Below are 24,464 nucleotides of genomic sequence, written 5' to 3'. Positions count from 1 at the left end.
TAACACCTCACACACCTCCAATCCCGCCTCCTCGGGCCTGGCACAATCGAACCCATAGAGTACACAAGCAAGGAAGTTATGATGAACCTTTGTAAAACACTGGTTCGGCCTCAACTGGAGTATTGTGACCAATTCTGGGCTCCGCACTTTAGGAAGGATGTGAAGGCTTTAGAGAGGGTGCAGAAAAGATTTACGAGAATGGTTCCAGGGATGAGGGACTTCAGTTACGTGGATAGACTGGAGAAGCTGGGGTTGTTCTCCTTAGAGCAGAGAAGGTTATGGGGGGATTTGATAGAGGTGTTCAATATCATGAGGGCTCTGGACAGAGTAGATAGAGAGAAACTGTTCCCATTGGCGGAAGGGTCGAGAACCAGAGGACACAGATTTAATGTGATTGGCAAAAGAACCAAAGGCGACATGAGGAAAAACTTTTTTACGCAGCGAGTGGTTAGGATCTGGAATGCACTGCCTGAGAGGGTGGTGGAGGCAGATTCAATCGTGGCTTTCAAAAGGGAGTTGGATAAGTACCTGAAAGAGAAAAATTTGCAGGGCTATGGGGAAAGGGCGGGGGAGTGGGACTGGCTGTAGTGCTCTTGCCAGCACGGGCTCGACGGGCCGAATGGCCTCCTTCTGTGCTGTAACCATTCTATGATTCTAAGACAAATGCAGATACCAGGATAGGCCGTGTTTCAGTGCCTGGACAAATCAGAGAATATTACTGTACAACCCCAAGATTATTGGCTCGTATTTTCCGATCGCAGGCCTCCCGTGGGCGGAGACCTGCGATCTGGAAAAATCTACGCCCTTACCTGAGGGCTCCAGGGGCCCGCACGCTTCCGCTGCTGGGCCTCCCCAAACTCCAGGTGTGCAGGGCCCACGTATCCCAGAGGCGCAGGTAGTTCGCGGTGTCCCTGGGATCACGTGGGTCATGGGGAGCCAATCAAAGAAGGGAATCTCCCTTCATACACTTGACAGGAAGACCTGTTAAATATATGAATGAAAATCTCCCTCAAAACATAGTAAAACTTTAACTAAATTTTAAAAAATCACATTTTTAAAATGACTTGAAATGACAATAAATTAAGTATTTTAAACAAAAATGTAATTTTTTGAAAAAAATAATTAAAGTTTTTTACGGGGCTAAAAATAAACTTACCTTTGCGGAGGTTGTGCAGAAAGCGGAACTCTCCCCCCACAGAGGCCCTTCTCCAGGGCAGGCTTCTGATCTGTCAAGACCATTCTCGACAGATCGGAAATGCCGGTTTTCAGCAAATGCGCTTGGCATGCCTGAAACCGGCATTTCCGATGTCCCTACGGGTGTGTACACAGCTCGTACCCACCCGTAGGGATCGGAATATCCGGCCCATTGTCATCTGCTGCATGTTGCGTAGCCTTGCCAGCCATACAGGCAGGTGGAGGAGGCCTATCTGCAGCCCAGGGAAGGCCCTTACCTTTCCCACCTGCCTGTTTAAAGGGAAATGCTTACCTTACCTTTCTGATGTTAATAAACTTTTCGGTCATCTGCACCCAGGTCCTCCAGAGGGTTGGACACAGCATTCGCCCTCTCTACCACTTCCTTCCATGCAGTCTGCACCACTATCCCATGGGGAGGACTTCCTTCACTATAACAAACTTCCTGAATGTGCGGTTTCACAGCTGCATCAGTGAATGGAGGAATCCATCGTGGGTGCGGTGCCACTCTTCAGCAACTGCGGCAGCTTCCTGCTTTCTACTTCATCCCTGCAGGAAGACAGTAGGTGACATGAATGTTGTCATTCATGTGGAAATGACTTATGAAATGATACTGGCGGCCTGCTAGTGTATATATATATATATACACTCTCATGTATCAGTTATCACATTGCGAAGTCGAGATTTATTCTGGCTTTTTTTTTAGGCAAGTTATTTTTGTCAGCGATAGCAAAATACTGCGGATGCTGGAAATCCAAAATAACAACAGAAAACGCTGGAAAAACCCAGCAGGCCAGGGCAACATCCGTGGAGAGAGAAACCGAGTCAACGTTTCAGGTCGAAACCCTTCGTCAGAACTGAGAAAAAAGCAGGAAATGAAACAGATTACAAAGCAAGTTCGGGGGGCTGGGAATGTGTCGTGGCACATTCTGTAAAGGCTGACCTGTCTACAGCCTGCTATCAAAAGGTGGCAGATGAGGGATGGCTGCCTGACTTTACTCTCCCAGCGAGCAAGGCCCCCCACTGGGGGCATTCTGTGCATGATTCGCCGACCATTAGTTTTAAATGTCCAGCGGGCACCCAAATTTCCAATAGGCACTCCCACTGGGTCAAGGCTCCCCAGTGGAAGCGGAAAGACAGAGAATTATACCTACTGAGTAAACAGGCGGAGAGAAACATAGAAACATGGAAGATAGGAGCAGGAGTAGGCCATTCGGCCTCTCGAGCCCGCTCCGCCATTTAATGAGATCATGGCTGATCATCCAAATGAACAAAGTGATACAGGCTCCTCCGAGGCCTCAGCTGTATCAGGCCGTGAGTAGCTGAGTCATACAGACCACCTAGGTCCCAGGTTTGATCTGGTCTATGCTGAGTTGGCCGATCTTGACCAGGGCAGCAACAGAGGTGCCCAGAGCTGGTCTCAGCGCCCCAGATTAGGGAGGGGAAACAGGTCAGAATTCCCCTTGTTGATTGCTGTCCAACAACACCACCCCCCCCCCCCGCTGGACGTGTGCAAGTGTATACATTGGATAAGGTCAAATAGCACTGCTGGCTCGCACTGCCAAGGGTCACACGTAGTTAATGCCCATTGGCGCATGGTACCAGAAGGTTCCCAGGAGCCTGGAAGCCGAACCCAACAAGGTTTCAAAATCGCAAAACTGGCAGGAAAAAAATAGGAGGAAAAGTAAAATTGAGGCAAAACACAAAACCAGCAAATGTAAAGCAAATATGACGTGAAAAAGATGATACTTTCAGATATTTAATTGTCCTTTAGAATACATTTAAGTTATCACCGCACCACCTTAACAACAAAAACATGTAAAATATACATGATTGCAAATATAGGTGACCTGATTTTCTGATAGGAAATGAGATACTATCTCAGCCATTCAATTCGTGGTCATTTTTCACTTGCCTTATGTTCTCTATTTGTACACTGTACTGCACATGATATTACAGTAATAGAAACAATAAGAGAAGACTTGATTAAAATCAAAACACGTCAACTCCTACATAATGTTTTCATAGCACAATATGCTCTAGCGCAGTTTATTCCACACAGATTTCTTGGTGGTCACGCAGCCAGATCATTGCCTGTACCTGTTATGGAGCAGAAATAGCCAGTCATCAAATGTGTACTGTGAATTTCACCTTATTGTGCCCACTCTAGAGCAAGCAAATATCTGACTTGTACTAAGGTTAAAATACATCAACACATTCTGTGTCATACAGTTTAGTTCATGAGATAAAATACAGAAATGTCATAACAGCAGATAGAAATATTATCACAATTAGACAAGAATTAGTTGACATGAATCTTGTCATTCATGTGGAAATGACTTATGAAATGATACTGGGTGGCCTGCTGGTGGCGCTGTCCAGGGAGAGTATAAATACTCGGGCATGGGCCCAGCTTGCTCAGGACATTCTTTAACAGGAACTAGTGAAGGACACAACTAGATCTCCATGTTGAAAACAGTTGATTAAAGCCTTGTTTAATACTCAGACCAAGTGCCTAGTAATTTTCTTACGTCAGTAGTAACACTTTATGAATTCTTGAAGAAAATATTATCGACATTCTGTAGCAGAATCCATTGAATGGAAGTGTCACCAACTCTCATCGCTCGAGCTCAAAATCTCAGAACTTGATAAGGAGGCGGAGACAATTCAACACATTGGGTGAGGGAACAATTTATGGAGCGAGAGTTTGGAGAGAGTAGTCACGTCAATGAGAGATAGGTAGCAGGCTGTGGAAGAGGAAAGATAGGTGACCATCTGAGGGGTGGGGAAAGCCTGGAAGGGAAGATTCAAAAACAGGAGTGCCCAGAACAACTTACGCTCTGAAAAAAGATTTGAAGTTCTAGCATCCTGTGGGGAAAATGAGCACTATGGCAGGGCCATCAAATAAATATCAATGACTCCAACAAATAGGAGATGCTTCAAAGGGGGTTAACAACACAGCTAGAAATTCATTAACAATAGCGGATTTAATAGTTAGAGGGGCCGATATGATGTTGTGCTGTCTAGACTGACAGTCTTGAATGCCTTGTTGCCTCCCGGGTGTTAGGATAAGGAACATATCACATAGGCTGGAAAAGATTGTGCAAGGAAAGGAAGAGCAATCAGTTATCGTGGTCCATGTGGAGCCAGTGATGTAAATAAACATTGTAGTCCTACAAAATGAATTTGGGAGATTAGGAAATAATTTTAGGAGCAAGGCTTCATGGGTGGTAATCTCAGAATTGCTTCCCCAGCCATGCGCTAGAATAGAGAAGCAAAGAAAGATTAAGTAATTCGAAATAACAACAGAAAACGCTGGAAAAACTCAGCCGGCCAGGGCAGCATCCGTGGAGAGAGAAGCAGAGTCAACGTTTCAGGTCGAAACCCTTCGTCAGAACTGGAAAAAAGCAGGAAATGGGATAGATTTTAAAGCAAGTTAGGAGCAGAGAAAAAGGGGAGGGGATGAAAGAACAAAAAGGAAGGTCAGTGATAGGATAGAAAGCAGGAGAGATTAAGAGACATTGAGAGACATTAAGGGATATTCAAGGCGAGAGGAGGTGGTAATGGGACAGGTTAAGGAACAAAGGATGGCTCTAGATGCAGTGTGAATTGCGCTGGCAGAATGAAGGGCCGCTGCCCTGTGGGCGGGAAGAAAAAAGGCCACTGCTAAAGGTGTGGTGTCAGGAAGAGGGATTCCACTTTGTTGGCCTCAGTTCTGGGACAGATAGTAGCTATCCTGCAAGGATGGGCTACATTTGAATAGGGAGGGTGCTAATGTACGGTCATAACAGTTAAATAGGGAAGTGACAAAAGTATTTCAACTAGGAAGGAAGAGGGGAGCTGGGAAAATAAAACTAACAAGGATCAGCTAATAGTGAAGTGAGAAATAGGTGAGGATAATATTCACGCAGAAAGCAATTTAGCAAGAAAGATATGGAGTGGATGGACTAGTTTTAAACGGGGAAAAGACTGAAGTAAAGGGGGTTGTTCAGACACCAAAAAAATGGGAAATAGAGCAGTGGTAAATAAAGCCAAAACAAGTTAAAATGCATTTATTACAATTTGCGGAATTTGCAAAATAAGCTGGGTGAACTTGAAGCAAGTATTTCACAGGAAGACCTAGACTTAATAGTATTAACAGAAACCTGGCTGAAAACTGGACAAGAATGGAAAATAAACATATCAAGATATAATTTATTGAGAAAGATAAGAAAAGACACAGAGTGGCAATTTTGGTAAAAGAGGGAAAACATTTTGTAGAGAGGGTTGATGCAGCAAAGGGGTACAGACAGAGCCACTATGGTTGGAGCTTAAAGAGAAGAAAGGGCTTATTACATTAGTACGGGGGTATTACAGACTTCCCAATTGTGGGAAGAAAATGAAAGAGGAAATTTTCAGTCAGATTAGAGAGATGAGTAAGAATAACAAAATTAATGATCTGGAAGGTTTTAATTATCAATTTATTGACCGCGACAGAGAAGGCGTAAATAGAGCAAAGGGAATGGAATTCCTAAAATGTATGTCATGAATCTTATCATGACTCATGAAGCAACACTGGGCGGCCAGCTGGTGGCGCCGTCCAAGGAGTATAAATACTCGGGCGTGGGCCCAGCTTGCTCAGGATGTTTCTGTAACCAGGAACTAGTGATGTAACTAGAAATCTCATGGTTTTGAAACAGTTGATTAAAGCCTTGTTTTATACTCAACCCAAGTGCTCAGTAGTCTTTTTCATCAATGTATACAGGACTCCTTCCTCAAGCAGTATGGCAGTAGGCCTACAGGGGCAGAGGCGTTACTAGATCTGGTTATGAGTGATGAAACGGATCAGGTAGATGAGCTAAGCCTGAGTCAACACCTTGGGAACAGTGACCAGTGTGATAAGGTTTAAGATCCACTAGAAAGGGAAAAAGTCAGTACAAAATCTAGAACGCCAGATTGGATTAGGGCAGTTTTAGAAAAATGAGGAGCGAGCTAGCCGAGGTGAGGTGGTAGAGCAACAGTGGATGTTTTTCAAAGTGAGATTGCATAATTCAGAATAAGTATATTCTATTAACACAGAAGAAAACTAATAGTAGTCTTAGGATTCCATGGATAAATGAAGAGGTTAGAAACTAAGTAAAATTGGAAGAGTGGGCCTATAAGGACTATAACAATAATAAAGAAAAATCTAAAGGAGAATATGAGAAATAGGAAAAGAGGTTAAAATCAGGATAAAGAAAGCCAAAAAAATCAGGATAAAGAAAGCGGGAAAAAAATTATAAAATATCAAAACAATAAAGTATTTTAACAATATATCAGTAAAAGATCATTCTTAAACATGAGGTGGGATCCCTGAGAGGAGAGGATTGTCAGTCTGTAGATGATGATCAAAAAATTGCAGAGGTATCGGTCTTTTACAGAGACAAGAATATCTGACAGGGGTGAATCCTGAAGTGGTTAACAGCGAGGCAAGTGATATTATGATGGATAAAAGGAAATTATTAGATAAGTGTATCTAGGTATCCCTGTTCAATGGACCTGAACAAGACTATCAACATACAGGAAACTTTCGATTAACCGGCCCCTAAATAACCGGAAATGTCGGTTAACCGGCAAAATTCAGGAGTAGGTTCAGGTAACTTTTATTACTTTTTTTACTCCATTTGTTGCTGTGCAAGGGTGTGGCTGCAACTGTTGCTAAGCTACAGAGACGCTTGCAACTTGTGCCGATTGTTCTGAAGCTGTTGCTAAGCAACAGGGTTTGTTGCTTTATGCGGAGCTCTCAGCTCCGTATCTTTTACTATAGCGTTCGGTTATCCGGAATTTTTGATGAACCGGCACCACGTCGGTCCCGTCCGTGACGGATAAAAGAAAGTTTCCTGTACTTCGTTGGGCTAGGCTAGATGAAGACAAACTATCAAGGCCCGACGGATACATCCAAGGATCCTGAGGGAGATGAGGGAGAACATTGCCGAGCCCCTAAAAATTATATGTCAGGGCTCTATTAGGTGTGTGTGCTTGTTGGAGGGCTAGAGAATGGCCAATCTAGTACCCATTGTTAAAAAGAGAGAGGCTGGCAATGACAGGCCAGATAGTTTAACATCTGTGGTAGGGAACATTTTAAAGTCTCAAATGAAAGGTGAAATGACCAGGTACAACTCCACAGGAGCTGACTGCTGTTCAGTACTTCAGCCTAATGGACTTTCACCATGTGTAGGCCTGAATGCTGAATGGTGGGTGGCTCATTCAATCCTGGGATAAACACAACACCCAAGCCCAATCCTCTCTTTGCCCAACAACTGTGGGTGTGCGTTATCCAGCCATCAGCAACTGGAAAACCTTCTAACCCTGGAACAATGACATCAATTGTAGCACCTTAAAGCTGCCCCAGTTGAGATCTGGTGGGCTGGATTTTCCCAGCCCCGAGGAGGCGGGACAGCCAGTAAACTCGGAGAAAGTGCCCTTTTGCCAGGAGGCGGGAAGATGTGCAGCTTCGGGTCCCGTCTCCTGGAGGTGGGAAAGGCATTTAATCCTTTTAACTGCCTGTTATCAGGTAGTTAACAGGCAGAAAAAAGGATTAGTGCCATTTTACCTTCACAGGTAAAGGCTTCCCGACCTCGGAGAACCCCGCCGGGTTGGAGGACACGTGAAGGAGGTCTGCGGCGGTCGGAGGCACCTGGAAGTAAGGTGTAGAGGTGAGTGATGGGTGCAAGTGTGGAGTGGTAAGTATGCAAGGTGAGTGATAAGTTACCTTGTTTTCTTCATACAACCTTTAGCCGCGGTGGATCGGGAGAGCCAACATCCTGCTTGGCAATTTCATAGAATGGCTGTTGGAATCTCCGTTCCAATAGCCATGTGAAATTTACAAATTTGAAAGGTTTGATGAGTCCTCAACACAAAGACTCATCAAACTAAAGAGAATGTCAGTGTTTGACAGCTTCATAGAGCTGTCAAACGCTGACATTTCTTCTTTCAAGAAGTCTTGACAGATAGCATGTCTGACGTTGACGTGATCTGTCAGTGACTTCGTCCCTAATTGGTCCGCTGAGCCCGCAGGGCGGGCTTAACAGGGTCAATCAGGGGAAAATCCCCCTGGTTGGTCAGGTGCGGATGGAGGCGGGACATTGACACGACAAGTAGCAGTCCCGCCTCCAACTCGCCTCCATTCACAAACTCCAGCCCGGTAACTCAGTACAGACCAGGGATCTGATTGGGGACTTCCTGGTCTGTTTGCCTCAGTGCCACACCTCACAGTATATTTACCCCGCTGAGGCATCAGGACAACCCCAGTCAGCAGTGTTTCAATCTATAAAGATGCGTTTGCAAATCTTTTGTGGTGTTTCTCATACCTGTTTTAGCATGAACTCAAGGGGGTCGTCTGGTCTTTCGTACACCAGATTTTCAGTCATTCTCTGTAAAATAAAACATAGTTAAAATCTTGTGACATTTGTTTATAACGTTAACATTTTGAAATTCAATCTGACAAGTCGTGAGTGCTCTCACTTGAGCTATCTGGATGTTTACAAGTTTATTATATTTTCATTTTACAAGTGTTAGATAATAAAAATGTGTTTACTTTATAAAAAATTAGTGCCGTGGGTGAGCTAATTAATTGCAGGTATGTATAAACTGTACAGTGAAACCCACTGTGCTCTAATCCATTAATATAATTATTTATCCCTTTGCCTGCCCACTTAGCTTACTGGAATGGAAATCTGTTTTCTATTTGCTGTGATATTTTACTTTTGATTTAAATTTAATGTACATTTTTCCCAGAATTGTTTTGTTATACTACAGTTACTCTATTCGTTCTTGCAGACCACAGACTCCACACTATTGTGCTATTCTAATATGAGGGCATGGGAATCTCCTTTGCTCCAGCCTTCTGCCAGTGTTGCTTTCAGCTGGTATTCATTAACATTCGTTTTTCTTCAGTTAAACACATCTTATGCATTACTATTAATAAAACAGCCAGAGTTTTCCATGTTTGCACAGCCCAGTCATGCTTTTCCACTCATTCACTTTAAGAAGCTGGATATCTCAGCTAGTACCTCTGGCCCTAGTGTGAGATGACAAATACCTCCACTCACAAGGCTGCCCATAACCCATAATTGCTTAGTCATTTGTGATTTTATGTAACCGTCTCACCAGTGTAGATTTTTATTATCATCCACTATGATCTCATTGAAACTTATAAAATTCTAACAGGACTAGACAGACTAGATGCAGGAAGGATGTTCCCGATGGCCAGAGAGTCCAGAACCAGGGGTCACAGTCTAAAGATAAGGGGTAAACCATTTAGGACAGAGATGAGGAGGAATTTTTTCACCCAGAGAGTGGTGAACCTGTGGAATTCTCTATCACAGAAGGCAGTTGAGGCCAATTCATTAAATATATTCAAGAAGGAGTTGGATATATTTCTTAAGGCCAAAGGGATCAAGGGATATGGAGAGAAGGCAAGGACAGGGTACTGAATTTGGATGATCAGCCATGATCGCATTGAATGGCAGGGCAGGCTCGAGGGGCCGAATGGCCTACTCCTGCTCCTATCTTCTATGTTTCTATGACATACCTCGTATTCGTTGGACAAATGAGGAAATATTTTGTCCAAATCTAGATATATATTTGGTTCAGTTCTGAGTTATTTTGCGTAGGTTCATACTGGTGAATGTGTTCAAATGAGAGAATATTTCACAAGAAATTTCGGACACATTGGGGGTGATTTTGTCAATGGGGAGCTGTTGGCGGCGGGACTCCCACTTGCCGGGTTTCAGTCCCGTCTCCATCAACTTCTGGCCAACCCACGCTATTTTTCCTTGATTGACTTTGTTAAGCCCGCCCAGCGGGCTTAGCAGGCCAATTAAGGGAAAGCCGGTGACAGAGAACGTCAGCGTATGACGTTTCATCTGTCAAAAATATTTGACAGATGATTTGTCATTGTTTGACAGCTCTGTGAAGCTGTCAAACACTGACATTCACTGTAGTTTGATGAGTTCTTGAATTCAAGACCTCATCAAACCTCTTTCTTTAGCAGAAATTAGATGGTTGCTGCATTGGAGAATGCAACGGCCATCTGTCATCTCCACCGCGGAGGTGCGAGACTCTCCGCATACCCACCGACTGAAGCCTGCAGGAAGAAACAAAGGCAAGTACACTTTTTCTGACACTTTGCACTTACCTCAGATACTCACCTCTCCACACTTGCACCCATCACTCACCTTCACAGCACACTTTTGGACCCCTCTGACCCCCGCAGACCCACTACTCGCCTCGGTGACCCTGGCAGGTTTCGGAGCCTTCGGGAAGCTCACACTTATGAGGGTAAAAAGGGGATAATCCTATTTTCTGCCTGTTAACTACCTGTTAACAGGCAATTAAGTGGCTTTAATCCCTTCCTGCCTCCAAGGAGACAGGACCCGGCGCGGGATGGCTACCCGCCTCCCGGGAAGATGACACGGAGGCGGGTTGGGGGATGGGTTGGGCACCCGCTCCCAAATTCTGCCATTTTCCCAGCAGTCCTGCCTCCAAACCCGCCTCCCCAGGGCTGGCAAAATCGCCCCCAGTCATTGCATTCCAGGCTCATAATAACACTAAGTTAGAATGATTCTAAGAGTCAAAAGCAACTGAATGCTAATTGGCAGGGGGGAGGGCAGAGGGGGTGGTGGTCGGTGTGCAATAAGGCAGAATAGTGTCCTTCCTCTCTGGGACCTAGGTTCAGATTCAGTACAAACGGCTGTGTATACGGATCTTAAATGAAAGATGTTTCAGCAGCCTCACCTAGTTCATGGTGAACATGAGTACACAGCGTAAAACTGCTCACAGTTTGGCACTGAATTGACATTCAGAGAGCCAAACGAATGCTGCATTGGGGAATGGAAAAGAAATCACACCGGTACGGAAAGGAGCTCTTACGAGTTTGGTTTTAAGGAACGTTGGAGCTGAAATTGTTGACAGTGATTTGGCTACAGTATTGGCCCGGAACTCGCGGTCAGCAGCAAAGCGTCAGAGCTCTAGCGATCTCTGTGGCGTGAATTTCAGTTCTCCTGACCTTTGTTTGAACCTGGTGCCATATCAAACGAATCTCCAGCGTCCAGCAGCAGTGATGTCGTCAAGCTGGCTAAGCAGCCAATCACATTGCAGAATTCTCACAGGCAGCAAACCAAGAAGTAAAATGTACAGGTTCTAATTTACTTTTTAGAAATGTTACAAGGAGCAAAAATAAAGATTGGGACATGCACATAGGATTAAGGTAGAAGCTGAAATATCATGAACAAACTTTTAAAAAGAAAAAAATATTATTTTAAAAATCGTATAATTCTTAATCATATTAACGGAAAAATTTGACAATCCACAAATATAAAATTAGTTTTTCATGGCTAGAATGGTTGTTCGTCAGTCAATACACTGTTAAAAACCCAGTTACACCTCTTTCAACAAGGCTTAACATTTTCAGGGTTGTGGGGGGGTGGGTGGGTGGTTATTTAACTGCGATATTCCAGCGTAATAAGGGAATCTTTGTCCTTCAGTGTGATTTCAATTGATTGCCAGCTATGGGGAGTTCCACAGCGGAACCTGTGGTGGAGCAGGGAATGACTGACTGCAACTTCTGGAATCCCGCGTTTATCTGCACTTGCGCTAAACCCTGAAGTTGCGGTCAGTTTCAGAGGGATAGTGAGGGCGAACGCTGACAGTTTCGCCATCATTACCACTGCAAAATCCGGGCCACTGTATTTGTGCTGATGCATTTCGCACTACCGGTGCACTGAGGGAATTTCTGCGGTCCCCTCGTTTGTGCAGCGCTAATACATTCCTGTAGGGATTAAAAGCAAGATTTGCTGGGCAAGAGCATGATTGTGCAGGAGCAACTCCTTAAAGCAGCACTTGCACGTCTCGGTGAAATCAGGCATTTTCTGCGGTGTATTTGTGCTAAGATGAGGCAGGAGTCTGCCAATGTCCAGCGGACAGCCTACATTGGATGATATATCTTAGCAGTGCAGCAATAAAGTTGAAAGCAAACAAAAGGGAACATATTGATCCAATCCAAAGAAACAAGCAGTACAGAGGAATGCAAAGAAACCAAAAACAGCCCAATAGTGAGGACTAGTCTGACCAAACGGTTAGGACAGACAGTTTGCAAATGACTTTGGGCGGCTGTGCCTCTGCAGAACTCTGCTTTAGAACATAGGAACATAGAAGATAGGAGCAGGAGTAGGCCATTCGGCCCTTCGAGCCTGCTCCGCCATTCAATGAGATCATAGCTGATCATCCAAACCCTAGCACCCGGTCCCTACACCGACAGCCATCCCACCCAAGCCCTATCCCCGTAACCCCACGTATTTAATCCCCCCTAACACTAAGGGCCAATTTTTTTTATCATGGCCAATCAACCTAACCCGCACATCTTTGGACTGTGGGACGAAACCGGAGCACCCGGAGAAAACCCACGCAAACACGGGGAGAATGTGCAAACTCCACACAGACAGTCACCCGAGGCCGGATTTGAACCCTGGTCCCTGGCGCTGTGAGGCAACAGTGCTAACCACTATGCCACCGTGCTGCCCTTTTCTTTAAACATAGGAGCAGGAGTAGGCCATTTGGCCCTTCGAGCCTGCTCCGCCATTCAACGAGATCATGGCTGATCATCCAAACCCTAGCACCCGGTCCCTACACCGACAGCCATCCCACACAAGCCCTATCCCCATAACCCTGTAACCCCATGTATTTAATCCCCCCCTAACACTAAGAGCCAATTTTTGTCATGGCCAATCAACCTAACCCGCACATCTTTGGACTGTGGGAGGAAACCGGAGCACCCGGAGAAAACCCACGCAAACACGGGGAGAATGTGCAAACTCCACACAGACAGTCACCCGAGGCTGGATTTGAACCCGGGTCCCTGGCGCTGTGAGGCAACAGTGCTAACCACTATGCCACCGTGCTGCCCAGCTTTGTTCCAGCTGACCTTGAGCCAATAGCGCAATGACTCCAAATTGCACCCCCAGTGTTCCTTAATATCAATCTCACAAGAGCACCCAACATGCCCCCAAATAAATGCACTAATGGGGCTTGTATAATGGAACCGGGCATCTCCTTCCCTTCCCATTGGGAAACCCAGGGCACGTGGAGTCCAATCCCAGTTTTCTTCTCCCTCTGTGCTCACGAGCCGAATTTCAGCCCCATTCTTCTTCTCAGGCAGTCCCCCGGAACCGAGGATGACTTGCTTCCACATTAAAAATGAGTTCTCGGGTGGCTGATGAGTCCAATGCGGGACCTACAGTCTCTGTCACAGGTGGGGCAGACGGTGGTTGAAGGGGCGGGTGGGTGGGGTGCTTGGGTTGACGTGCGCTCCTTGCGCTGCCTGCGCTTGGCTTCCGCTTGCTCCCGGCGAAGAGACTCGAGGTGTTCGGTGCCTTTCCAGATGCTTCTCCTCCACTTTGTGCGGTTTTGGGCCGGGGATTCCCAGGTGTCGGTGGGGATGTTGCACTTTTTCAAGGAGGCTTTGAGGGTGTTCTTGAAGTGTTTCCTCTGCCCACCTGGGGCTCTCTTGCCATGCCGGAGCTCCGAGTAGAGCGCTTCTTTTGGGAGTCTCATATCGGGCATGCGGACAATTACTGGAACAGAGTCAACGGAGCTTTCCTCTGCCTTTCACTCTGCTGTGTAAAACCTGAAAATACTTGATGCTGACCAGAAGTTAAGAAGGATTACATTTCCATTAAAAAGGTTTACATTTCCAGTCACTGATGTCTTCAACTTTGACAAGTACAGAAATTACATAGGTAAATCTGGCTTTGTGTCAATTATTTCACGCCATTACCCTTAATACCCTAAATAGTTCCCTATCTTTGACATTCAGAAGATACTCTCGCTTGTTTTTATGTTATGACCAATAAATACTCAGTCTGATAGATGAAGGCAAAATAGAATTTTAAACTAGTCTGAACTTAACTCTGAATAAAACTGAAGGTGACCTAATTCAAATGTAGTTGCTTCAGAAACATATCCAATCATGTGTGGGCAGTGATGTTGAGATTTTTGCTTTTTAGTTCGATGCGACATGTGACTTTGTGATGTGCATCCATCTATCTAGTTCATGATGATTTAGTCTGGAAGGAATTGTAGCATCAATTAAAAAAGTGTTACACCTACATTACAGATTACATGGACAACCACTCCAATGGCATATGCTCTTAACCATGATCTGTCACGAAGATTAAACTGTCTTATTTTATACAAGGCTAGGTAGGAAAATTACAAGGCTAGCTGGGAAAGTAAGCTGTGAGGAGGATGCAAAGAGGCTGCAAAGGGACATAGACCAGGTTGGTGACTGGGCAAGAAGGTGGCAGATGGAGTATAATGTGGGGAAGTGTGAAATTATCCACTTTGGTAGGAAGAATGGAAAAGCAGAATACATTTTAAAAGGTGAGAGACTAGTAAATGTTGGTATTTAGAGGGATTTGGGGGTCCTAGTCTTCTTACACTAATCACAGAAGGTTAACATACAGGTACAGCAAGCAATTAGGAAGGAAAATGGTATGTTAGCCTTTATTGCAAGGGGATTGGAGAATAAGAGTAAAGGGGGGAAAAATTCAGTTGTTTGCGCCTCCCATTAGCGCCTTAAGAGGGCGCTAATGGGGCACAAAGCAACTAGCGCCCGAGCGCAACGATGTTTGCGCTGCTCGCGAAATTAACTAGACATTTTGCGGCAGCGCTAAACACTACCGCCACGATCTCCTGCACCAGCAGATTGTGACGTCAGTCGAGGGCGCAACGTCCCGTTAGCGCCCCAGACCAGAAATTGAGTGGCGCCCCCTGCCTTACCGCCTGCCGCTAGCAACAACAGGTTGAGGGGAGCATTATGCTGTAAGAAAGGGACTGGGGGAGCGCTGTTTAAAGGTGACCGCTTCCTGCCTTTTTTTGTCAGTAACATTTTTGCGCCACGCATTCTGAGAGAGAGAGAGAGACTTCTGGAGAGATTCAACGCTGTGTGAAGGAGTTTTGGGTACTGAGCAGCACTTTGCAGGTTGATTTTGATTTGCCCTTCCTTGTATCGATTTAGAAGAGACTGTGGGGGCTGCACTCTGAGCTCTTTCCCTGATTCTCTCCATTGTTCTTTCCAGCAGATTTGATGTACAGGTCTCTCCAGGCCGAGATTCAAGGCTGCAATGAGCAGGATGTGGATGGAGAGCAAGATCAACCCTCCCCTTTAAGATAAAAAGAGAAAATGCAGAAGAAACTCAGCAGGTCAAGCAGCATCTGTGAAGAGAGAAACAGAGTTAACGTTTCGGGTCAATGACCATTCGTCAGAACTCCCCTTTAAGAATTGGACGGTGCCAGTGTGTCTGTGTTCCATTGCTGACTGACATCACATGAGCTTTGCCAGCGCTGTGAGGTAGCGCCTCGCTCCTCGGCCTTAGCACCATAAGACAGGTGTGAAGCGCCTGATTTAACGTTCAATCACCTCCAGGGGGCGATAAAAGCCAAGTTTGCTGTCGGAGGCGATAATTAGCGCCAGGCGCTAAACTTTGCGCACGACCGCTAATGGAGCCCCAAACAGGGCTATACCGAATTTCTCCCCCAAGAAGTCTTACTGCAATTATATAGGGCTTTGCTGAGACTACACCTGGAGTACTGTGTACAGTTTTGGTCTCCTTACCTAAGGAAGGATATACTTGCCTTAGAGAGGGTGCAACGAAGGTTCACGAGATTGATTCCTGGGATGAGAGGGCTGTCCTATGAGGAGAGATTGTGTAGAATGGGGCCAATATTCTCTGGAGTTTAGAAGAATGAGAGGTGATCTCATTGAAACATACAAGATTCTGAAGGGGATTGACAGGGTAGATGCTGAGAGGCTGTTTCCCTTGGCTGGAGAATCTAGAACTAGGGGCCATAGTCTCAGGATAAGGGGTCAGCCATTTAGGACTAAGACGAGGAGCAACCTCTTCACTCAGAGGGTTGTGAATCTTTGGAATTCTCTACCCCAGAGGGCTGTGGATGATCAGTCGATGAGTATATTCAAGGCTGAGATCAAGACAGCGGCGGCGGCGGCAGAGCGGACCCAGGAGTGGCGAGGCGGCGGCGGCGTATAAAGGGAGCCCGAGGCGTAGGTAGGCCCTACAGCAGCGGCAGAGCGGACCTAGGAGGAGTGGCGAGGCAGCGGCAGTACCAACTCAGCACCGGCAGAATTTTGAAAGAGTGACGTCAGAAGTCAAAAAGTGACGTTGGCACAAGGGGAGGGTTCTGATTGGTGAGTAGCTGGTAAGTGTTTATACTTGGCTTTCTTAAAGTTTTAAGTTTATTCCAGCTAGGTTAGTAAATAGTCTGTTAAGTAGAGGTATGGCAGGGCAGCTCACACCCGTGGAATGCACATCCTGTGCCATGTGGGAAGTCCTGGACACCTCCCGTGGTCTGGACGACCCACATGTGCGGGAAGTGTCGTCAGCTACAGCAGCTCGAGCACCGGGTTACGGAGCTTTTGAGCGACGGCTGCAGTCACTGCTGTGCATCCGCGAGGCTGAGCGCTACGTGAATAGCATGTTTCGGGAGGTGGTCACCCCTCAGCTTAAGAATGTGCAGGCAGAGAGGGAATGGGTGACCACCAGACAGAAGAGGAGGACCAGGCAGGTAGTGCAGGAGTCCCCTGAGCTCATCTTGCTCACCAACCAGTATTTGGTGCTGAGTACTGGTGAGGGCTATGGTTCCTCTGGGGAGTGCAGCCAGAGCCAAGTCCACAGCACCATGGAAGGCTCAGCTGCACAGGAGGTGTGGAAGAGGAGAGGGAGAGCAATAGTGATAGGGGATTCAATAATTAGGGGAGCAGACAGGATGTCACTGAACGGCTGCAGGGCATTCTGAGGGGGGAGGGTGAACAGCCAGAGGTCGTGGTCCATATCGGTACCAACGAAATAAGTAGAAAGAGGGATGAGGTCCTGCAGGCAGGGTTTAGGGAGGAAGGAAAGAGGTTAAAAAGCAGGACTTCAAAGGTAGTAATCTCTGGATTACTACGAGTGCCACATGCTAGTGAGTACAGAAATAGGAAGACAGAGCAGATGAATGTGTGGCTGAAGAGATGGTGTAGGAGGGAGGGCTTTAGATTCCTGAGGAATTGGAACCGTTTCTGGGGGAGCTGGGACCTCTACAAGCCAGACGGGTAGCACCCCAATGGAAATGGGAACGGGACCAATGTCCTCACGGGGGGTTTTGCTAATGCTGTTGGAGAGAGTTTAAACTAGCTTGGCAGGGGGCTGGGAACCTGAGGGTAGAATCAGAAAGGAGAAAAGCTAAGCTGGAAATAGAAGATAGGGGTGCAGGTAAAGGGGTATTTAGGAAGGCAAAGAGAAAGGAGAAGGCAATAGAGCAGGGCAACAACTGGGGTAACGATACCAGAATGTATCAGGAAGGGGCAGAGCATACAAGCATAAAAGTGCACCAGAAAATACAGTCAGAGTAAGGAAAAATGATAAGGTAAAATTAAAGGCTCTTTATCTGAATGCACGCAGCATTCGTTACAAGATAGATGAGTTGACGGCACAAATAGAAATAAATGGATATGATCTGATAGCCATTACAGAGACGTGGTTGCAAGGTGACCAAGGCTGGGAACTGAATATTCAGGGGTATTTGACATTTCGGAAGGATAGGCAGAAAGGAAAAGGAGGTGGGGTAGCTCTGTTAATAAAGGATGAGATCGCTGCAGTGGTGAGGAATTATATTGGCTCAGAAGCTCAAGATGTAGAATCAGTTTGGGTGGAGATAAGAAACAGTAAGGGTAAGAAGTCACTGGTGGGAGTAGTATATAGGCCCCCTAACAGTAGCTATACTGTAGGACAGTGTATAAATCAAGAAATAATGGGGGCTTGTAAGAAAGGTACTACAATAATTATGGGCGATTTTAATCTTCATATAGATTGGATAAATTAAATTGGCAAAGGTAGCCTTGAGGACGAGTTCATAGAGTGTATTCGGGATGGTTTCTTAGAGCAATACGTTGAGGAACCAACCAGGGAGCAGGCTATTTTAGACCTGGTAATGTGTAATGTGACAGGATTAATTAATGATCTCATAGTAAAGGATCCCCTAGGAAAGAGTGATCATAGCATGGCAGAATTTCAAATTCAGTTTGAGGGTGAGAAACTTGGGTCTGAAACTAGTGTCCTAAACTTAAATAAAGGCAATTTCAAGGGTATGAGGACAGAGTTGGCTAAAGTGGACTGGGAAAATAGATTAAAGGGTAAGACGGTAGATCAGTAGTGGCAGACATTTAAGGAGATATTTCATAACTCTCAGCAAAGGTGTATTCCAGTGAGAAAGAAAGGCTCTATGAGAAGGATGAACCATCCGTGGCTAACTAAGGAAGTTAAGGATGGTATCGAATTGAAAGAAAAGGCATAATGTTGCCAGAGGATTGGGAAATTTTTAGAAACCAGCAAAGGATGACTAAAAATATTATAAAGAGGGAGAAGATAGAGTATGAGAATAAACTAGCAAATAATATAAAAACAGACAGTAAGAGCTTCTACAGGTACATAAAAAGGAAGAGAGTAGCTAAAGTAAACGTCGGTCCCTCAGAGGATGAGACTGGGGAATTAATAATGGGAAATAGAGAAATGTCAGAGACTCTAAACAATTATTTTGGATCAGTCTTTACGGTAGAAGACACTAAAAACATCCCAATAATAATAATCAAGGGGCTATAGGGAGGGAGGAACTTAAAACAATCTCTATCACTAGAGAAAAAGTACTAGACAAACTAATGGGGCTAAAGGCCTGACAAGTCCCCTGGACCTGATGGCCTGCATCCTAGGGTCTTAAAAGAAGTGGCTGCAGAGATAGTAGATGCGTTGGTTGTAATCTACCAAAGTTCCCTGGATTCTGGAGAGGTCCCAGCGGATTGGGAAACCGCAAATGTAACGCCACTATTCAAGAAAGGATGGAGACAGAAAGCAGGAACCTATAGGCCAGTTAGCCTAACATCTGTCATTGGGAAAATGCTGGAATCCATTATTAAGGAGGTAATAGCAGGAGATTTAGAAAATCATAAGACAATCAAACAGAATCAACATGGTTTTATGAAAGGGAAATTGTGTTTGACAAATTTGCTAGAGTTCTTTGAGGATGTAGCGAGCAGGGTGGATAAAGGGGAACCAGTAGATGTAGTGTATTTGGATTTCCAGAAAGCATTCTATAAGGTGCCACATAAAAGGTTACTGCACAAGATAAGAGTGCATGGGGCTGGGGGTAATATATTAGCATGGACAGAGGATTGGCTAACTAACAGAAAACAGAGAGTCGGGATAAAGGGGTCATTTTCCGGTTGGCAATCAGTAACTAGTGGGGTGCCACAGGGATCGGTGCTGGGGCCTCAACTATTTACAATCTATATTAATGACTTGGATGAAGGGACCGAATGTACTGTAGCCAAATTTGCTGATGATACATAGAAACATAGAAGATAGGAGCAGGAGTAGGCCATTCGGCCCTTCGAGCCTGCTCCGCCATTCAATGAGATCATGGCTGATCATCCAAATTCAGTACCCTGTCCCTGCCTTCTCCCCATATCCCTGGATCCCTTTAGCCTTAAGAAATATATCCAACTCTTTCTTGAATATATTTAATGAACTGGCCTCCACCGCCCTCTGTGGCAGAGAATTCCACAGGTTCACCACTCTCTGGGTGAAGAAATTCCTCCTCATTTCTGTCCTAAATGGCTTACCCCTTATCCTTAGACTATGACCCCTGGTTCTGGACTCCCCGGCCATCAGAAACATCCTTCCTGCATCTAGTCTGTCCAGGCCTGACAGAATTTTATAGGTTTCGATGAGATCCCCTCTCAATCTTCTAAACTCCAGTGAGTATAAGCCCAATCGACACAATCTCTCCTCACACGTCATTCCTGCCATCCCAGGTATCAGCCTGGTGAATCTTCGCTGCACTCCCTCCATGGCAAGAACGTCCTTCCTTAGGTAAGGCGACCAAAACTGCACACAATATTCAAGGTGCGGTCTCACCAAGGCCCTGTACAACTGTAGCAAGACATCCTTGTTCCTGTACTTGAACCTTCTTGCTACGAAGGCCAACATACCATTTGCCTTCTTAACCGCCTGCTGCACCTGCATGCTTACCTTCAGCGACTGGTGCACAAGAACACCCAGGTCTCTTTGCACTTCCCCTTCTCCCAATCTATTGCCATTCAAATAATAATCTGCCTTCCTGTTTTTGCCACCAAAGTGGATAACCTCACATTTATCCACATTATAGTGCATTTGCCATGTTTCTGCCCAATCACCCAACCTGTCCAAATCGTACTGGAGTTTCATGACATCCTCCTCACAGCATACCCTCCCACCCAGCTTTGTGTCATCTGCAAATCTGGAGATATTACATCCAATTCCCTCGTCCAGATCATTAATATATATTGTGAACAGCTAGGGTCCTAGGACTGATCCTTGCGGTACCCCACTAGTCACTGCCTGCCACTCGGAAAACGACCCGTTTATTCCAACTCTTTGCTTTCTGTCCACCAACCAGTTCTCTATCCAAGTCAATACCTTGCCCCCAATCCCATGTGCCTTAATTTTGCACGCTAATCTCTTATGCGGGACCTTATCGAAAACCTTCTGAAAGTCCAAATACACCACATCCACTGGTTCTCCCTTATCTATTTTACCAGTTACATCCTCAAAAAATTCCAGTAGATTAGTCAAGCATGATTTACCTTTTGTAAATCCATGTTGACTTTGTCCGATCCTGTCACTGCTTTCCAAGTGCTCTGTTATTACATCTTTTATAATGGACTCTAGCATTTTTCCCACTACCGATGTCAGGCTTACCGGTCTATAATTCCCCGCTTTTTCTCTACCACCTTTTTTGAATAGTGGGGTAACATTAGCTACCCTCCAATCCATGGGTACTGTTCCAGAGTCTATCGAGTTCTGGAAGATGACCAGCAATGCATCTACTATTTCTAGGGCCACTTCCTTAAGTACCCTGGGATGTAGATTATCAGGCCCTGGGGATTTATCGGCCTTCAGTCCCATCAATTTCCCTAACACCATTTCCCTACAAATACTGATTTTTTTCAGTTCCACCCTTTCATCAGACCCTATGTTCCCTGGCATCTCTGGGAGGTTATTTGTGTCCTCCGTTGTGAAGACAGGACCAAAATATGTATTTAGTTGGTCTGCCATTTCTTTGTTCCCCATTATAAATTCCCCTGATTCTGACTGCAAAGGACCTACACTTGACTTCACCAACCTTTTTCTCTTCACATATCTATAAAAGCTTTTACAGTCAGTTTTTATGTTCCCTGAAAGCTTACTCTCATATTCTATTTTCCCTTTCTTAATTAATCCCTTTGTCCTCCTTTGTTGAATCCTAAACTGCTCCCAATCCTCAGGATTATTGCTTTTCTGGCCAATTTATATGTCCTCTCCTTGGACAAAGATAGGTGGGTTAGCAAGTTGTGAGGAGGACACAAAGGCCTAGAAATTCATTGTAGCCACTTTTGGGGCGGTAAAGTCGGGCGGCCGCTAAAGTTTGCGCCCGGCGCAAAATCGAGGCCACTTCTCCGATATTCATTAGCTTCGCCCTAAGAGTTTGCTCGAGCGCTAAAACTGGCGCTGCACGCCTCTCTTTAGGCGCTAAGCCGGAGGTGCTGAGCGAGAGCGCTGAGGCCGGGCGTAGCGCAGGTGCGGCCATCTCGTGACTGACAGCAGACACCCTGGCGCCGGCCAGCTCTTAAGGGGGAAGGGTCGACTTGGTCTGCTGCCACGCCCTGGATAGTGGAGCCCTCCAGCTAGGCCTGAACACTGCTGCTGGACCCAAATAGCGCCTGAAGCCATGCAGAAGGCCCGTGAACGAGCGCAGTGCTTCTCAGAGCTTGATCTGAGTGTGCTGGTTGGTGCTGTGGAGAAGAGGCGCCATATTTTGTACCCGGACAATGGCAGGAAGGCGCCGGTCCGCGTCTACCGGAGAGCCTGGAGGCATGTCGCCAGCAAGGTGTCAGCCAACAGCGAGGTCCCCAGGAGCGGTGTCCAATGCCGCAAAAAGTTTAATGACCTCACTTGGATTGTCAGGGTGAGTACCCTTTCCAGTGTCCTCCTCATCCTTGCATGTGCACCTCACATTATGGGCAAAGGGACCTGAAAGCCCTAATGGCCAGCCCTCATCCAGCAGCTATGGGACAGGCATGAACATCAATTGCACATTCTGCACTTAACACACTGGCCAAGCTATTCCACCATGGGAGGCAGTGCACACAAGATCAGGGCTACACACTGGCCAGGCTATCCCACCATGGGAGGCAGTGCACACAAGATCAGGGCGACACACTGGCCAGGCTATTCCACCATGGGAGGCAGTGCACACAAGATCAGGGCTACACACTGTACTTAGAGGCCGTCCTTTCTCTTGCAGGCCAAGCTGGCCAATAATAAGAAGAGCCGGACTGCGACCGGGGGAGGCCGACCCCAGATCCAGCCGCTCACCGAGCTGCAACATCGCGTGGAGCGCATCATGGGTGGCCGGGTGATTGGCCCCGTTGCATGTGGAGATGCCGACCCTGTTCTGGGCACCAATGGTAAGGACATCACCTTTTGGACCTCTCTCGTCCCACTTGCGCATCAGATCTACATCCTTTGCCACTGTCCGACCAATGCGCTGAATGCCACCACTCATGCATCCCTCGCTGACGCCCTCTCCTCACTCTAAAGCTACTCTTGTGCCTTCCTGCTTTCAGATGGTGAGGAGGAGGTCCCTGAACTTGCCAGTGAAAGCCCCTCAGAAGAGGAGGAGGAGGAGGAGCAAGAGGAAGGCGGCCCATCAGGGGAACCCTCAGCCGCGGCAACCCATGCGAATGTAGGGGACACGTCTTCCCTGGAGGGGAGCGTGGCGGAAGTGTCGGAGGGGAGGGGAGCTCATGGGACCTGCGGCCTGCAGAAACGGGGGAGGGGGGTGGAAGCTCAGCGGCCTTCTCCCCAGAGGGGGGAAGGGTCGGAGGAGAGTCCAATTGCTGGGCCCAGCGGCGTCCAGCAACGCAGGAAGGGTCGGCCAGCTCGGCGGCCTTCTCCCCAGAGGGGGGGAAGGGTCGGAGGGGAGTCCAATTGCTGGGCCCAGCGGCGTCCAGCAACGCAGGAAGGGTCGGCCAGCTCGGCGGCCTTCTCCCCAGAGGGAGAGTCCAGCCTCCAGTCCGGAGATGGTCTTCGCCGAGGAGATGGAACGCCTCGAGGACTTGTCCACGGACTCGGAGCGCCGGCACACGGAGCTCATGGGGGTAGTGGCACGGTTGCCTGAGGCCATCGAGTCCCTCTCTCGGAGTGTGACCGACGTCGGGGCCTCACAGGCCATCAGTTTGGCGGAATTCGGGGCAGAGCAGGCAGCGAGTCGGGCGGCATTCGGGGCAGATCAGGCAGCGAGTCGGGCGGCATTCGGGGCAGATCAGGCAGCGAGTCGGGCGGCATTCGGGGCAGCTCAGGCAGCGAGTGGGCAGCTGATCAGTGGTGCCGTGCAGTCACTGGGTGCTCTGATGAGGTCACTGAACAGGTCAACACGGGCACTCACTGCTGCCACACTCGCTGTGTCAGCCAGGCATCGCCAGGGCACCCGGCGCGCTGCAGCAGCACAGCGGTCTGTCCCTCGGCAGATTGGTGCGCATGCTGCAGTGCTGGCCCGGGCGAGTGCCAGTGTCTCAGGCAACCAGCGAGCGCCTGCCATCCGCCAGCTTGCCCCCATTCCTCCAGCCGCCACTGCCACTCCCCCAGTGGAGCTGCCAGGAGCTGCTGCAGCGACTGATGCTGGCCAGCCACAGCTGCAGCATTCAACAGCCGCCCGCTCGACGGCCAGACCTCGACTAGGCCGACCCCCAAGGGCATCTGCCGTCACGACATGTGCCCCTCTGGAGCCTGCCCCCAGCCTTGCAGCAGCCAATGGCCTTACTTTGAGGAGGAGCAGCAGGGCGGGCAGGGGCCACACAAAGATGGCCAAGGCATCGCCCTAGCGGGCCAAAAAGTCGAATGTGTGGCCAGTTGTGTTTGTTTTTTGAGGCCGAGAATTGGATGTTTGTTTTTTGAAGGCCGAGGATGTGATGTTTGTTTTTTACGAAGGCCGAGGATGACGGCCATTTTAGTTGCACTGTTTTGTTAATCCTCTCCAGGTTGTGGGAGCGAGTAATGTGTTTGAGTGTTTTTTGGGGGTTTCGTCTGTTTTTGGTTTTCATGTGGGAAGGGCCCTGAGTTTGTACAATAAAGCATTTTATTTATTCACATTGTCCATGTTTGATCTTTGAAGTGTTTGTTGCCTTA

At 47.1% G+C, this 24,464-nt stretch overlaps 1 protein-coding gene across 1 annotated transcript in view; it reads right to left on the bottom strand.

Annotated features, from left to right (window-relative positions):
- Window positions 1-2,937: 2,937 nt before the first annotated feature.
- Window positions 2,938-24,464, bottom strand: part of LOC147107320 (uncharacterized) — a 46,865-nt gene continuing 25,338 nt past the window's right edge. Inside the window, exons 3-4 of the mRNA XM_086006224.1 lie at window positions 8,520-8,582; window positions 2,938-3,291 (exon numbers count right to left, since the gene is read on the bottom strand). Of these exons, the coding sequence (XP_085862350.1) occupies window positions 3,241-3,291; window positions 8,520-8,582 (114 nt within the window). The 3' untranslated portion in view covers window positions 2,938-3,240. The remainder of the gene's footprint in view (window positions 3,292-8,519; window positions 8,583-24,464) is intronic.

This window comes from Somniosus microcephalus, chromosome 14 (genome assembly GCF_052327205.1).
Source record: "Somniosus microcephalus isolate GS21.2 chromosome 14, FLI_Smic_1.0, whole genome shotgun sequence".
Classification (NCBI taxonomy): Eukaryota; Metazoa; Chordata; class Chondrichthyes; order Squaliformes; family Somniosidae; genus Somniosus; species Somniosus microcephalus.
This window is presented reverse-complemented; position numbering and strand designations above follow the sequence as displayed.